The sequence below is a fragment of the Mastigoproctus giganteus genome, chromosome 10 (genome assembly GCF_048544385.1).
Source record: "Mastigoproctus giganteus isolate SK-2022 chromosome 10, ASM4854438v1, whole genome shotgun sequence".
Lineage (NCBI taxonomy): Eukaryota > Metazoa > Arthropoda > Arachnida > Uropygi > Thelyphonidae > Mastigoproctus > Mastigoproctus giganteus.
Window position 1 is genome coordinate 67,983,653 of NC_143584.1, and position 17,030 is coordinate 68,000,682.

Here is a 17,030-nt window from a genome sequence, read left to right on the forward strand (position 1 = left end):
TGTACTCACATTTTCCCATCCACACTTCCACCAGTCCTTCATGCATGCACAGGGACATCCACCCACCACTTTGCACATGAAGCCAAAATTTAGCTTCATGCACAATCAGTCCAAGCACATAATCATTCATTCAGCTCACATATGCTTTCATTGTGACATAACCTTTCATGACTGATAACAATTTAATACCTCACAACAACCAGCATGCACTTGCTGACATACACATGAGCATATTTATCATTAGCAAGCTTCCATTCATATACACACTCGATATGTTGGCACACACTCTTGCTCCCAGAGTCCTTTCATTCCTAGTTAGTAGTCTCATCCTAACCTCCTAGTTTGCACATTTATACTTATGTGGCCTATTCCTTTCAATTCTCACTCATGTGCGCAGTCCCTAATCACATCCATTATGGTCAGGTTCAGGTTACTTCTCTATGGTAATAAGGTTTGTCTGTGTCTGCTGGAGGAGGGAACTGTCAAGGCAGCATTATTATTTTAGTGTGCCTGCAAGATTATTAGTGAGGGCCTGTCTTATGTTTAATCTTCTTTTATCAAATACTGTCTGAGCATAGCCTGCAAGTGCTTTATAAGAGGTTTCCTCAATAATGAATAGATGTTCATGTCCTCCTGGGAGAGGAGGACATGAACATCTATTCATTAATAAAATTATCAATTTTATTACTTAGCGTACTTCTTTGATTGTCATATTGTGGACAGTTACATAACATGTGAGTTCTGTCCTCACTGGCATCAGAAACAGTATGGGTCACTGGCCAGACCCAGACTGTGAAGTTTGGCCTTAGAAGCCATGCCCTTTCAGAATAAAAATGATATACAGACCATGGATAACCACAGTCAGAGCTTGGGGTGGACTGACAATACCTGAGGGGCAGAAATTTCCTGGTTACTTCTCCCATTGTCGTTTGCACCCAACTGGTTTGTCACTGCTGGATCAGCAGTGTGATAATACTGCTGACTCAGCAGTGATTTATTGGATTATATTGGCTGAGGACTATTCCCATGAAGTTAGTAGGTATATCCCCTCTTTCCTCAGTGTATTATATCAAGGTCCAACAATAGAGTGCCATCCAAATTTCAACTTTTTCAGCTGGATAGTTTAAATGTGGGAAGAACGTTAACTAATTTCCAAAAAAAAAAAATTCCCAGGTATTTTAATTACTGTATTGTTTTTATAGATACTTGTACATTATTAACTCTGACTGGAGACCTTCTCGGAGTATCCTTTAAAAGAATGTCTTCAGTTTTTTGTGCTGAGATGGATAATTTATGAAGCTCTATCCATCATTGTAATTCTTTTAAAAGAAGGTTGGTTTGTTTTCCAATATCACTCTGATGTTACCCTTGGACCAAAAGAACAAAGTCATCTGCAAATGCAGCTTTTTCAACCAGACCAAGATCCTGATTGAGAAATTAATCCAGTACAGTGGTCCAGAAATATGGACCCAGACTGATCCTTGGGGATAGCTTTTTGCCATTGTATGCTTGATTTCTTGTAATCTGGTGTGCACAGTGACACTTCTATGTGCAAGGTGGTCCTAAGGCATCTATCAGCTTGATTGGTATAATTGTGTGGCAAAGGTAGCTTTGGCCACCTTGGCCACACTTGGGAAGCTTGGCCACCATAATGTGTCAAAAGCTCTGGCAAAGCCCACAGAAATGTTCCTGCTGCAGCAACAATGTAGTGTATTGCATTTTCAGTTGATCTGCCTTGCTTAAATCCAAACTGTTGTTCTGAATGCAGTTTTGCCTCTTAGTAGTGGCCTGTTAATCTGTACACTCAGGGTCCTGGGCAGGATATCATCATTCTTCTCTTTCTTGGCGATTCACTTCTCTCTCTATCTGTCTCTGGGTAACTCAGGAATTTTTTTTTTTTTTTTGGCTGGTGCAGCAAAAGCCTCAGGCTTCCTTACACCATACAGTTAATGATAATAATATAATAATTATAATATTAACCTTTTAAGTATTTCGACAAAAACTAGTAATAAAGCTACCCATGACCAGTAATAGACCAACCTAATTTAATAGGATTTAGAGTCATCTGGGGTTTTTTCTGGATTTTTTAGAATTAACCTCAGGTTTACTAGTTTCCAAGCTGTTGGATATATTCCCCTCAGCAAGACATTTGGTTTATTGGATTATATTGGCTTTTTTGGTGATTGGCAATTTTTTTTTGAGGTTTTAGCCTCTTTTTAAAAGGTTATGATCAGGATATTTGTTGACTTTTGTTCTGTCTAATGCTACTTTTAACTCTTTAATTGTGAAGGGTAGTTCATGTGTTATTATGATAATCTTCATTTTCTGTGTGTATCTATCTCCATTTTCTCAGGGCTAAGTGCTTTATCATCTGGACGAAACAGGGTATCAAGAGTATTTTTTATGGTGCCCTCCTATGCCATGGGTTGGGACCTGTTTGATGTAATGGCAGTATTGACTATGTCTCCTCTTGGAACCTTATTAATGACAATCTGATAGACCTGTGGTCTATCAGATTTTCAAGCCAATCGGGCTAGCCAGGTGGGTAAAGTGCCTGCCTGGCAATCAAAAGGTCGCGGGTTCGAATCCCGCCTCGGGCTTGGATCAGAGTAAAATGCAAAAACTTTGGGAGGTGCATTATGGCCACAGAAGCAGATGAGCCAACAACAAAAAAAAAAAAATTGGATTTTCATTAATAAGCTTCCAAGAGGACATGCCATGGGTTAGCATTACCAGATGTTCCAACTAGAACCTGCCAAGATTTTTTTTCCTGATCAGTGCAATATAGGAGTTCCTCACGTTTTTATATTGCTCTCTTGCTGCATTTATTTCATTTAGTGGCCAATTTGTTCTAATTCTTTGGAAATGTTTTCTTGCTTATGTACCCTTCGCCTGAGATTATCGAGCCGAAGGCACCACGAAAAGATGTGGTGGTATCAGCCACCAACCAGGAGAAAGGTTGGTTAGAAACTGCCTAAGTTGGAGACAGGGATAGTAGAGAATCCACCAAGGGTGGGGAGAAAAAGAACATAAGGAAGGGGATCCCTATTGTTGTATGTCGCCTCTCTGTATGTAGTGATCCCATATTGACCAGGACCAGCCAGTCAATGTCAGCATCCCATGCCATGCCAGCTAAGAAAAGCAAACAGCATGCCATCTGCAAGGATGGTCCAGAAGGGCCCAGGAGACCCCTAGCCATTAGTCATGTCTGGTGATGGGAGCTCAGAAACACGCAATGTGCCCTATTCACACATCTTTCATTACTTTTTATACTTTTTTTTACAATTGTAATTTTACAATTACAATTTCAAAATATTTATATTTTGAATTAGCCTATTGTGCTTATATATTTTTAAAATATGTATATATATTTTTTATTATTATCCTCCTCCTCCCTTTTTTTTTTCCTTTTCTTTTTTTTTTTTATCAAGGTTCCTTCATTCTTACTCACACCAGGGGATGGTATGTAATATAAACTTTAAAAAAAGTTTTTATAAACAAAATTCACACCATTAAAGTGACTTATATTCTTAATGATAGAAGTAAATAATGAAATAATTAAGTAGTAGGATAAATTAATTATATAAATAAGGATAGCCTACGTGTCATGTAGCTTACTACATGACACGTAGGCTATCCTTGGACCTTGAGGTTGTCACAGACATTCTCTCAGATATGCCAGACAAGCTGTACTTGTTACCCGGGAGTCTAAAACGCTGATGGAACTGATATTCGGGTGACACTCAAGTCAAGTGGACCCAATTTCGGCGAAGTCCGGACGGTCTGTGACAGCCAAATCTTCTGCTTGCACCTTCACGATGGTGGGACTGTTAGTAATCCTGGGTATAACCTCCATGCACAAGTACATGGTGAGTGACCACCCAGGTGTGAACCAAGGAGGGGTTGAGGTGTGGCACCCACACCACATGGAGGAATGCCGCCCCTCTATGTTACCAGACAGTACTAGGTGGTAGATGACTCTCATCAACCGGTGAAATACCACCACTTTGCTTATTGGAGTCTTGAAGTGGTGGAACCCATGTTTAGTCTCTAGAGCTAAATTCCGGTCAACCCTTCCCTATCTCTTCCATCATGCAGTATGATTGATGACTTTCGAGGTTATGATGAATGTCGTGGCGAGATCCAATATTCCTTACATTTCGAGGGTACAGCTCTAAAACGGTGTTTGCAGGCCGGCCGCTAGTTAGTACACCGGACCGAACCTATTGGTAACTCTCTAGGAGGCTTCCGGATCAGCTAGTGTATACTCTTGCTACCTCTACTCTGCCAGATAGTGACTGGAGGGAGTCCGAGTAGTGTATATGCGGGGAGCATTGTCGAGGCCACGTTATGTCAAGGATCTGGGTATATTCTTACCACGTGTATGCCATATCCAAAAATTTCATTACTTCATACTGCATGTCCCACCCACTTTTTCTTACTATTGAATAAACCATGAATTGTCAAACTAATAGAGCAAGCTTATCTGCGAAAAGATCTCGACCTCGCAAGCACTTCCTAATTCATTTCACAAATATACGTGGTCTCAATTCTAATCTCAACGATGTCCATTTCCACTTGCAATCTGCCAAACCCCATGTACTTTTTCTGACAGAATCTCAGTTATCGGTTGATTCAACTACTGCTCATCTCAGATAACCAAATTATTCGCTGTATGATTCCTTTTGCCTCAAAGGTGGTACTTGTGCATATGTCCGTTCTGATATTCCCTGTCAGAGACTTGGCAATTTGGAATCTCCTCTCTTTGATCTTCTCTGGCTTAAAATCTCTCTACCTCATTGTGTCAAATTCATCTGTTGTCTGTACCATTCTCCCAACTCCACTAATCACTTGGAGCTCTTTGACTTCCTCTCTTTCCAACTTGACTTTCTCCAGTCCAACTTTCCTAACAGTGACGTAATTTTCCTTGCTGATTTTAATGTTCACAACTCCAGCTGGCTTCCATTTTCTAGTCACACCAACCCAGCAGGTCAAGATGATGAGGCTTTTGTAATTACTAATGACCTAGCACAGACTGTTCATTTACCTTCAAGAATACCGGACAATCCTAATCAAACAGCCAATACGCTTCATCTTTTTCTCACAAACAACCCTTCTAAGTACACGGTCGAAGTGAGAGGTGCTTTAGGCATTTCAGATCACAACTTGGTGATTGTCTCTTCTCCAATGGAACCTTTATTTCATGGTTATTCCCAACCTCGTGTTGTTTGGCATTACAAGAATGCAAAATGGGATGACCTGCGAGACTTCTTTTGTTCTTTCCCTTGGTCAGATTACTGTTTCAAAACTTCTGATGTCAACGTTTGTTCAGATCGTGTCAGTGAAATTATTCTTGCAGGAATGGAATTCTTTATCCCACACTCCACTTTAAAATCACGTCCTTTATCTAAACCTTGGTTTTCCAATAAATGTGCTATGGCTGTTCAAGAGAAGAATGTTGCATATCGTAATTGGCTTGTTTCTAATTCTTCAGTTTCATTTTCTGATTCACCTAAGCTCACAACAATTGTAAAGCAGTTATTAATCAGTCCAAACTAGAGTTTGAACAGGCTAAGAGTAGAAAACTTGCTTCTTGCCCTAATGGTAGCCGAGCATTCTGGTCTCTTGCCAAAGCTATTGGCCGTAACTTTTGCCCATCTCTGCTCCCACCTCTGTCCAAACTAGATGGTTCTGTTGTCACTTCAGCCAAGGATAAAGCTGACTTTGTATCATCCCACTTTTCTTCCAGCTCATGTATTAATGATCTTGGTAAAACATCTCCCACCATTCGCAACACGCTCCATTCAATGCCTCCTGTGGTCTTCTGTCAAAAGGATATCAGAAGGATTTTAGCATTAGCATTAGCATTAGTAGAGGCATTTGATGCAAGAAAGCAAGCTTATGCAGCATCAGCCAAAAAAAAAAAAAAAAAAAAAAAAGTAACATAAATAAATCAAAATAACCACTTCCACTTCACCCCTCTGTTCGTTCGAAATACCTGTCCAGCTGAGCCTTAAACTTATTTAGGCTATCAACTTCCACGACAAGGGATGGAAGTCTGTTCCACCCACCAACCACCCGCTGGCTAAAGGCAAATTTCCGCACATCTATCCTACATCTGTCTTTCCTCAATTTGAATTTATGCCCTCTCAGGTGATTTTTCTGAGCTAGAGGAAGAATCCCATCAGCATTGAGCATGCTCAAACCATTCAAGGCTTTGTACACCTCTATCAGATCACCCCGCTGGTGCCTAGTTTCCAGACACTGTAATTTGCAAAACTTAAGCCTTTCTTCGTAAGAGAACCCCTTTGTCCCATTCACCAATCTAGTTGCCCTTCTCTGTACTCGTTCCAGCAGCTCTACATCCTTCCTGAAATGAGGCCTCCAGGCCTGTATACAGTACTCTAGGTGTGGCCTGACCATTGCCTTATACAAGGGAATAATCACCTCCTTATCCCTGCTAGAAAAATTCCTATATATCATTGACAATACACCATGAGCTACTCTTGCAGCTCGTCTGCACTGCTCAGAGAACTTCATATCTGCCTGCACCACCACCCCCAGGTCCCTTTCATTCTCTACCACTGTCAGTGTAGTACCACAGAGTTGATACGTTGCTCTGGGGTTGCTGTTTCCCATATGTAGTACTTTACATTTGTCAATGTTAAACTTCATTTGCCACCTCGAAGCCCATCTGCTCAACCTTTCCAAATCCTGTTGCAGCAGCATAGTGTCAGTAGTGTCCTTGACAACCCTGCCAACCTTCGTATCGTCTGCAAACTTGGACATTAAGCCTGATATACCATCATCAATATCATTTATAAATACAGAAAACAATAAAGGCCCCAATACTGAACCCTGAGGGACTCCACTAATAACATTAGTCCACGATGAGCAGTGTCCATTGATTACCACTCTCTGTCTTCTCCCCCTCAACCACCCCTTTATCCATAGCAGCAACTTGCCTCCAATGCCACACTGCTCCAATTTGTGCAGCAGTCTTCCATGTGCAACAGTATCAAAAGCCTTTCTAAGATCCAAGTATATAATATCAAAGTTATTCCCTGCATCCAGTTCTTTTGTGACTGCATCATAGTATCCAATCAAATTGGTCAGGCAAGACTTCCCCTTAACAAAACCATGCTGTGTCCTAGCTATAACTGAAGTCTTGTCTAGATGATCCTGCAGTGCTTCTTTCACCAGTGCCTCCATTAATTTTCCGGGAACAGAAGTTAAACTCACAGGTCTATAATTACTTGTGTCAGCCTTTGATCCCCCTTTGTGAATTGGGGTCACATTTGCACATCTCCAGTCAATGGGTACCTCCCCTGAGTCCAAGGAAGCTCTCATAATTATGGCTAAGATGAATTTTGATGAATCTTGATGCTAAGAAAGCTACAGGTCCTGATGGTATTTCTCCACTTGTTCTCAAATCCTGTGCTCCTGAACTTACTCCTATTCTTTGCCGCCTTTTTTCACTTTCTTATTCCAAAGGTGTTTTTCCTTCTGCTTGGAAATTTGCTCATATCCAGCCAGTTCCTAAAAAGGGTGACAAATACCTCCCATCCAATTATCGTCCCATTGCAATTACTTCTACTCTTTCTAACGTAATGGAGAAATCAATTAACCGCCAACTCTTAAACTACCTAGAAACCTACTGGCTTATCAACAATCGCCAGTATAGATTCCATCAGTGTCGATCCACTGATGATATTCTGGCTTATGTTACCCATTTATGGACTAATTCCATGGAAAGGTTTGGTGAAACACAAGTAGTTGCTCGACATCTCAAAGGCTTTTGATCATGTTTGGCATAAAGGTCTTCTAAACAAGGTTTGCCAACTGTTTTTAGTAATTGGTTATCCAGTTTTCTCTCTGATCGCTCACTGAGGGTGATGGTAGATGGCTCTCTGTCTTGTAACTTCTCCACTAATGCCAGTGTCCCTCAAGGTTCAGTTCTTTACCCCACTCTTTTCCTCTTGTATATTAATAACCTTCTTCCATTGACTGGAAATCCTATCCATAGTTTTGCCGATGATAGCACATTGCATTCCACTTTCCATTTTGAGAAACCTTGTCCTGCTCAATCAGTTTCAACTTCTCGAAAATCTGCTACCAATTCCTTAAATGCCGATTGTCAGGTAATTCTGCAGTGGAGCAAAGACAACTTAGTTGATTTCAACCCTTCTAAAACTCAGTCTTGTCTTATATCTCACAAAAAGGATTCTTCTGCTCCTATGCTTATCTTTAGTGACACTCCGATTTCTAAGCAAAATGATATAACTCTTTTGGGGATTACCCTGAGTTCTAATCTCTCTTGGCACAAGCACATTACAAATATTGCTTCCTCTGCATCTAAAAAACTTGGTTTTCTCTTTTGCTCTCGGCGTTACTTTTCTTACAAACAGCTGCTCACTCTGTATAAATCGCAAATCCGCCCTGCCATGGAATATTGTTCTTACATCTGGGGTGGTGCCCCCAAAACCTCTCTCAGGCTTCTTGATTCCATTCAGAAGAGGGCAGTTAGGTTAATTAATGATTCATCTCTAACAGTCTCTCCACTCGCTGTCTCATAGACGTACTGTTTCTGCTGCATGCCTCTTCTACAGATACTTCCATGGGCACTGTTCTTCTGAATTGGCTTCTATAATTCCCACTCTCTCTTTCAAAACAGTCCGAACATGTGCCGCCACCAGCCAACATCCATTTACTGTCCAACTTCAAACTCACAGAACCAACTTTTCATCTTCCTCATTTATTCATTCAACTGCCGTTTTCTGGAACAACCTTCCTTCATACATATTTCCTGATAATTACAATCTACAGAAGTTCAAGTCTAATGTCAACAAATATCTTCTTTCGTCTTCTCAACCTCCAACCCAAGCACGGTACTAAGTACTATAGATTCTAATACCTCTCGTGTTTGGGGTTCACGTAAAAACAAAAAAAAAAAATATATATATATATATATATAAGAGCAAGGATTTTTCTTTTTAATTCCCAGTCAGATTTACTGATTCTGGAGATCATGGCTGCAGTTTCTTACTTTTTTAGAGAGGTATGTCAGATGAGGGTAGAATTATAGCTTTCTACCAAATACTATCCTTAGGTATTTTAGTTCTTGTACCAGTTTAATTGTGGTATTACTGACTCTCATTTGGGGTCTCCTGTTTTTTAATAATAATAATTAAAAAACACCACAGTTTGTAGTGTCACAATATAATGATCAGTCAGTAATTTCCCTTTACACTCTTAGAACCACCTTTACTGACCAGTCAGTAATTTCCCACTACACTCTTATTATTGTTTGTTTGTTATTTGGTTTTTAGGAGCATTAGCAACTTAGGTCATACTGCTCAGGGGATATGCGGTGGTCATTCCCTGACCTTTCCGCATCCTCTGTATTTGCACTACACTCTTAGAACTGCCTTTATGTACTGGGAATACAGTGACACTTTTCCAATCCAATGGAATCTCTCCTGGGTCCAGTGATTCTCTCATAATTAGTCGTAATGGTTCAATGCACTCACTTACCACCTCCCTTAAAATTATAGGGTATATGCCATCAACCACAGGAGTCTTACTTGCCTGTAGGTGTAACAATTTTTTCATTAAATAATCATGCGAAATTTCAATATCATTAATTACATATTTTTCAACTTCGCTCCCATAATTTCTCATTGACATAAAGGGTTTTTCTTCTGTAAATATTGATGCAAATTAACTGTTGAGTTCATCAGTTAATTTGTACATTACACAAGGGTCCAATCTGATATTTGGAAAATGTCAGCAGGAGATAACTGTGCAGATTCATTGAGGATTTTGCTGATGTACTGCCAGAATTGAATTTTGGGTCTCCCTGATCTCCTACAGCCATTTGTTGGTTTGTAGGGAGCAAGCAGAATGAAGTGGGCTGCTGGCGAATGTCTGAGTTGTCCTAGCCATCTCAAATAAACAATAAAGTTCTAAGACAGGAAGTGCCAGAACTATTGATATTAGAAGCTTTTTTGGTAGAAATGTTACAGGTTTGTGCACCATATAGGAATAATAACAGACTAATTTATTGTTTAAAGTTGAATGATATTGCAAAGCCTTATACTTTCTTTTGACAAAATCATTTAGAGAGTCAATTATGAATGCACCTATTGAAAATCTTTTACTACTTCTATTCTATTACAGTTAACTATCAGTTTTGTTTAATTGAATGGATCCTTCTAATTGGTTTAAAAGAACTTTTGTTTTGCGACATTAATTTTTAGTCCAAAGATTTCTGCCATTTGGCACAGCATGTCAAAATGTTTTTGTGCCGATGTAATGGTGCCGTCAATCAGCATGATATCATCTGCAAAGCTGTAAGGGGAAATTGACCTGTAGAATCCTCTAGGATGATCCCAAATTCATCCTGTTAGCCTTAAAATATAATCTAAGGTTATTATAAAGAGAAAAGGAGCTAAGGTATCTCCCTGTAGAACTCCAATGGTGATGGAAATTTTGTCGTTTTTTTCGCTGTTAACGAGAACTCTGGAAAAGTAATCTTGATAGGGTGCTGCTATTGCTTTAATAATAATGTTTCAGGAATTCCATAAAATTTTAATGTTCCAAACATCCTTAACCTATTAACTGAGTCGAATGCTTTGGAGAAATTTATAAAATTTAAAATCAATGGAAGAGTACAGTTGTGCCCCCGTATCTGCTGATTCAGTTACCCACAGTTAAGCACGAAAAAACTTATCACGTGTCCAATACGATGCTCCCCTTTATTTTTTAGGATGTCGATTTTAAACCAAGTAGCTTCCCTTTATTTCTTTAAATTGTCGCATATGGTTTGATCACCAACATTATAATTGTTCATTGGAGATTTAACAGATGCACCGCTTTCAAACTTATGAAAAATTTCGAGATTTTGTTTAATTTCAAAGCACAACTCTTGTGTTTGCCCATCATTTTCACGATTTCTAAACAAAAAAAAAAAAAAAAAAACAATAGCTACTATAAAAAAAAAATCCGACATCCCTGACATAAATAATGGAACACAACAATCGACACGACGCACTAAATCAAACTAAACATTTGGTCTCTTTTTTTTTTTTTTTTTTGTTTTTGTTTTGAGCAGTAGGTGTAAAGCCACCTACCTATTATCTTGCAACCTTGGGGTTGCAAGATAATAGGTACACTAATCTCCCAATGATGACTTATAATGCTGGTTCTTGTCACTTATTTACAACTTGCAAAATATCTGTTTATACCTATTCTAGTTATTACTTGAATTTTATGATTTCTGGTTGATTTTTTTTTTTTTTTTTAATTTGGTGTCTTGAAGTGTTCCGGTTAATACAATCCCGGTAAATTGAGAGTCTGCTGTACTTTCTTATTACCATATTTAATGTTGGTAATGTCTTACTGTGTGTTTAATTTATTAATTAAACTTTATTATACATATGTACGTAGAAGAAAATCACATTATATATGGGGTCAGCAGGTGTTTGCTTGTATCCGCAGTTTCAGCCATCAACAATAAGTCTTGGACCATATCCCCCGCGGACACAGGGGTCTTACTGTACTGCAGTTCTTAAGAAATCCAGCTTGATTCGTGCAGAGTAGAGGAGTAATATGAGGTTCTATTCTATTTAATAGAATAGAACCTCAAGAGATTTTCAACGCAATTGATAGAAGTGTAATTCCTCTGTAATTTTCAGGTCAATTGAGATTATCCTTTTTGGTATTAGTATAATGAGTCCTTCCTTCCTTCCATTGCAAAGGAATAGTCCCAGTGGCCATAGCTGTGTTGAATATATTTAAGACTTGTTCTCTAAGTTCGGATCCTCCATACCTAATCCATACCTGCTGCCTTTCCTTTTTTTGTTGCTGTACTGCTTTTTCTAATTCCTATATGGTGAAGCTGTTACAATTGACGGGGAAAACATTTCGGACTAATATATTGGGTAAGGTGTTTGTGGGGATTGCTGGATTTAATAGGTTATATGGTTTAATAGGTTATGGAAATTAGCATTAGCATTAGTAGAGGCATTTGATGCAAGAAAGCAAGCTTATGCAGCATCAGCCAAAAAAAAAAAAAAAAAAAACACCCACTTCCACTTCACCCCTCTGTTCGTTCAAAATACCTGTCCAGCTGAGCCTTAAACTTATTTAGGCTATCAACCTCCACCACAAGGGATGGAAGTCTGTTCCACCAACCAACCACCCGCTGGCTAAAGGCAAATTTCCGCACGTCTATCCTACATCTGTCTTTCCTCAATTTGAATTTATGCCCTCTCAGGTGATTTTTCTGAGCTAGAGGAAGAATCCCATCAGCATTGAGCATGCTTAAACCATTCAAGGCTTTATACACCTCTATCAGATCACCTCGCTGGTGCCTAGTCTCCAGACACTGTAATTTGCAAAACTTAAGCCTTTCTTCGTAAGAGCACCCCTTTGTTCCATTCACTAATCTTGTTGCCCTTCTCTGTACTCGTTCCAGCAGCTCTACATCCTTCTTGAAATGAGGCCTCCAGACCTGTATACAGTACTCTAGGTGTGGCCTGACCATCGCCTTATACAATGGAATAATCACCTCCTTATCCCTGCTGGAAAAATTCCTGTATATCATTGACAATACTCCATGAGCTACTCTTGCAGCCCGTCTGCACTGCTCAGAGAACTTCATATCTGCCTGCACAACCACCCCCAAGTCCCTTTCATTCTCTACCACTCTCAGTGTAGTACCACAGAGTTGATACGTTGCTCTGGGGTTGCTGTTTCCCATGTGTAGTACTTTACATTTGTCAATGTTAAACTTCATTTGCCACCTCTCAGCCCATCTGCTCAACCTTTCCAGATCCTGTTGCAGCAGCATAGTGTCAGTAGTGTCCTTGACAACCCTGCCAACCTTTGTATCGTCTGCAAACTTGGACATTAAGCCCGATATACCATCATCAATATCATTTATAAATACAGAAAACAATAATGGACCCAACACTGAGCCCTGAGGGACTCCACTAATAACATCAGTCCACGATGAGCAGTGTCCATTGATTACCACTCTCTGTCTTCTCCCCCTCAACCACCCCTTTATCCATAGCAGCAATTTGCCTCCAATGTCACACTGCTCCAATTTGTGTAGCAGTCTTCCATGTGCAACAGTATCAAAAGCCTTTCTAAGATCCAAGTATATAATATCAAAGTTATTCCCTGCATCCAGTTCTTTTGTGACTGCATCATAGTATCCAATCAAGTTGGTCAGGCAAGACTTCCCCTTAACAAAACCATGCTGTGTCTGAGCTATAACTGAAAATTTGTCTAAATGATCCTGCAGTGCTTCTTTAACCAGTGCCTCCATTAATTTTCCTGGAACAGAAGTTAAGCTCACAGGTCTATAATTACTTGTGTCAGCCTTTGATCCTCCTTTGTGAATTGGGGTCACATTTGCACATTTCCAGTCTATGGGTACCTCCCCTTAGTCCAAGGAAGCTCTCATAATTATGGCTAAGGGTTTGCTTACTTCCTTTGCTGCCTCCTTTAATATAACTGGATAGATCCCATCCACCCCGGGTGCCTTTCTTGTGTTTATCTTCAACAGTTTCTCCTCCACTTTACTCCCAGTTATTTGAAGATTCTGTAGCTTACTGCTAGAGTTGAATACACCTCTGGCATTCCCCTCGCTGAATAACTCCTCATGTGTGAATGTCGATGCAAAATATTCATTTAGTTTGTTAGCTACCTGAGCAGGATCATCAACACTTGACCCATCAATATCAAGTGGACCAATCTGATTCATCCCCTTCCTTCTAGAGAAGTGTTTTTCCCATTCTTCTATTTCTTCTTCCTTTGAGAGCTCTTCCATCCCTGCTTCTGATTCTTAGTTTCTAAGGCTTTCTTTATTACTTAATGAACTGGCTATATTGTACATTACTCTTGTTTTGTGAGTTTTCTGGCAGTTACTGTCAGTAATTCTCAATTTGGGCTTTTTTGTCTGTATTTAATGTGCATAATCTGATCTGAAGATCTTGATGTCTGTATTTTCTGTCTTTGCTTGAGATTGTTCCTTTCTTCTATCAAGGCAACTGTGAATTGTGACTCTCTCTTTTAGGCTTCTTGGAGTTTAAAATGTTGAACGTTTGGCTTGCAGCTTGTTGGAAAGAATTCATTATGTTGTCGAATTGTTGTCTTGATTGTCTGTTAATGCTTCTTTATTGAGAGAGTTCTCTATTATTTGCTTGAATTTGTTTGCTTTTCTAAGATTGTTTAATTTGGCTAGTTAAATTTAGGATTGTTTTTGCTAGTAGGCTTGGGTGCAGTAGCAGGTAGAAAGATCATATCCAGTAAACCAGTTGTTGCAGTTGTATTGCATACCAAACCAAAACCAAAAGTAGTAAAATGACTGCAAAACTATAATTTGTTTGGCACAGCCTTTTTACTATTTCTGTGGAAGCATTGTTGATTTGAAAAGGGGTCTGCTTGCTTCCCTGAATATATTTCCAGACTGGAAGTAAAAAACATTTTTGCATCTACCAATGCATAAATTTTTATTCTGTACTTTGTAGGTTTTCTGGGGATGTTTACTGTTTGAAACTGCTTGTTTGTTTGTTTTAGAATTTTATGGCGCATTAGCATCTAAGGCTATAATGCGCTGTTTGAAATTGCATTATCCCCTAAATTTTTCTAACTTCTAGTTAATCGTAGCAATATTCACTACGTTTTTAAAAAAAATGCCGCTTTTCCATTTCTTCTAAATCTTGCTTAGTAGCACAAATTAAGAGCCAAACTAATTGCCTCAAATGTCTGAAGACCAGAGGTTCGAACAATGCATTCCCGACTTCCCAGTTAAGTCTCTCGTAATTCACTCATTATATGGAAATTTTCTTCATTCTATGGAAACTATTTAAAATGCAATTACCAAGGGGAATTCAAAAAATATCGTCAAATAGAAAATTTCGCTATAAAGAAGTTCACTAAACAGAGGTCTGACTTTTATATGTCAAAATAAAATTTGGCGCCCTCGTGAACTGTCACCCATAAGCGACGCTTACCTTGCCTACCCACTTGCGGCAGCCCTGGAGGAGGCATAGATTCAAACTGAGGAAAGACGATTGTAGAATAGATGTGTGGAAATTTGCCTTTAGCCAGCAAGTTGTTGATTGCTGGAACAGACTTCCATCTCTTGTTGTTGTTGAAGTTGATAGCTTAAATAAATTTAAGGCTGAGCTGCATAAGCATTTGGAGTGAATGGATGAGTGAAATGGGAGGGTTTTTTTTTTTTTTTTGGCTGATGCTGCATAAGCTTGCTTTCTTGCATCATATGCCTCAACTAATGCTAATACTTCATTTAAATTTGACTACTTTAGTTGAAATATACACTGAGTGATCACTGAATTATGACCACCCCTATGAAAACTGAATGCGACCCGTTGACCACGTGAGGTATAAGAGTGCAGAGTTAGTCAACCTACGTAGCATAGATAAGGTGTCAGTAGTTCAGTAGGTAGTAAAATTCTGAGCGTGATGGGTAAAAGGAAGGATTCATCGGTCTTTCATAAAGGACAGATTGTGGGTGCTCGACGAGCTGGTGCCTGTATTTCCCAAATGGTTGAACTGGTGGGGTGTTTGGGAGCCGCCACAGTTAAAGTGTACCAGGACCGGCATAAAAATAGTCAAACAACCCAACGGCAAAACTGCAAAGGTCAGCGAAAGGTTGATGTTAGAGGTGAGCGCTGGGTCCAACGACTCGTACAGACACAGCACTGTTGAAGAGTTGACTACCCAATACAACATGGGCCAACCTGGAACAATATCAGGCATGACCATGCGTCAAATGCTCACACATATGGACTATACCAGCAGACAACCCCCTACAGCATCCTCTCCTAACCAAGGTTCATCGGCATAAAAGACTCTCCTGGTGCAAAGAGCATGCAAGTTGGACATTAGAAGACTGGAAGAAGATGTGCTGGTTGGATGATATATCCCTGCCACTGCAGTCAACCGTAATTAACATTATGGCCACAGCATTTAAAAATAGCAGGCAGTCAGTTATTCCAGTCATCAGCTTTTGGTGTAAAAAAAAAAAAAGGCAAGACAGTTTAATGCACAACACTTTGAACTTTTATTCTTAATTCAGTTTTGTTAACAAACAGGGAAAAATAATTCCTGGTATGGTGAAATTGATGGAGAAACCAAATTTCTCTAGATAACTCTTGCAAGCATCTCACAGACACTGCATGAGAAGTGGACTATAAAAGCTACAGACAATATCACTCATCCAGTGTCTGTTAAACACCACACAAAAAAGTTGCTTTTTCATAATTCATATATCAAAATGCAAACAGAAAATATAGGTTGGGAAAGGTGCATGGGGAGTATTTGATTTTATTTCCAGATTTAAAAAAATAACACAAAAATTTTAAAAAGTGGCATCTGTCAAACAACAATGCTAACACCAGGAGGTTAACAATTCAGAAGAAAAGTTCACTACAAAATCTGTTTTTGTGAACAAAAGTAGAATAAAATGTCAAAATCAGCATATACCAATACACCAATGTTAAATTTAAATTTAAAAAATATATATGATATGTAAAATGTAATTACACTTACTCAGCATAAAAAACATGGCCATCATCAGTCACTTTTCGTTCCCAACCAAATGGAAGACCTAGAAAAATACTGATAATCATTTATATATAAGAATAAAATTTATATACAGATATAAAATTCAAATTTTCTGGGTATTTAAATAATTTTTTATTTTCTTTCCAATTCATCGAAAATTATCTCTTAGCAAACAATGAACTATTTTATAATCATGAAATCAATTTAGTAGACAGAAGGAAAAATGAATGCAATTAATTTCTGTTAAAGTTAAATTATAACTTTAATTTTTCTTTAATTTTAACTCTTCCCTGGGAATTAGGATAAGCAGTAAGTCTGAATTGTCATAAGAGCATTTAAGAGCACATAAGAGCAATTGTCATTAGAGCATTTATTGATAGAATCTCTTAAAGTACCTTATAAGAATTAGACTAATGGGAGAAATAGCA

At 38.9% G+C, this 17,030-nt stretch overlaps 1 protein-coding gene across 1 annotated transcript in view; it reads right to left on the minus strand.

Moving 5' to 3' along the window:
- Positions 1 to 17,030, minus strand: part of Wwox (WW domain-containing oxidoreductase) — a 190,983-nt gene that overhangs the window by 113,952 nt on the left and 60,001 nt on the right. Inside the window, exon 3 of the mRNA XM_090384097.1 lies at positions 16,588 to 16,645. Within this exon, the coding sequence (XP_090240223.1) occupies positions 16,588 to 16,645 (58 nt within the window). The remainder of the gene's footprint in view (positions 1 to 16,587; positions 16,646 to 17,030) is intronic.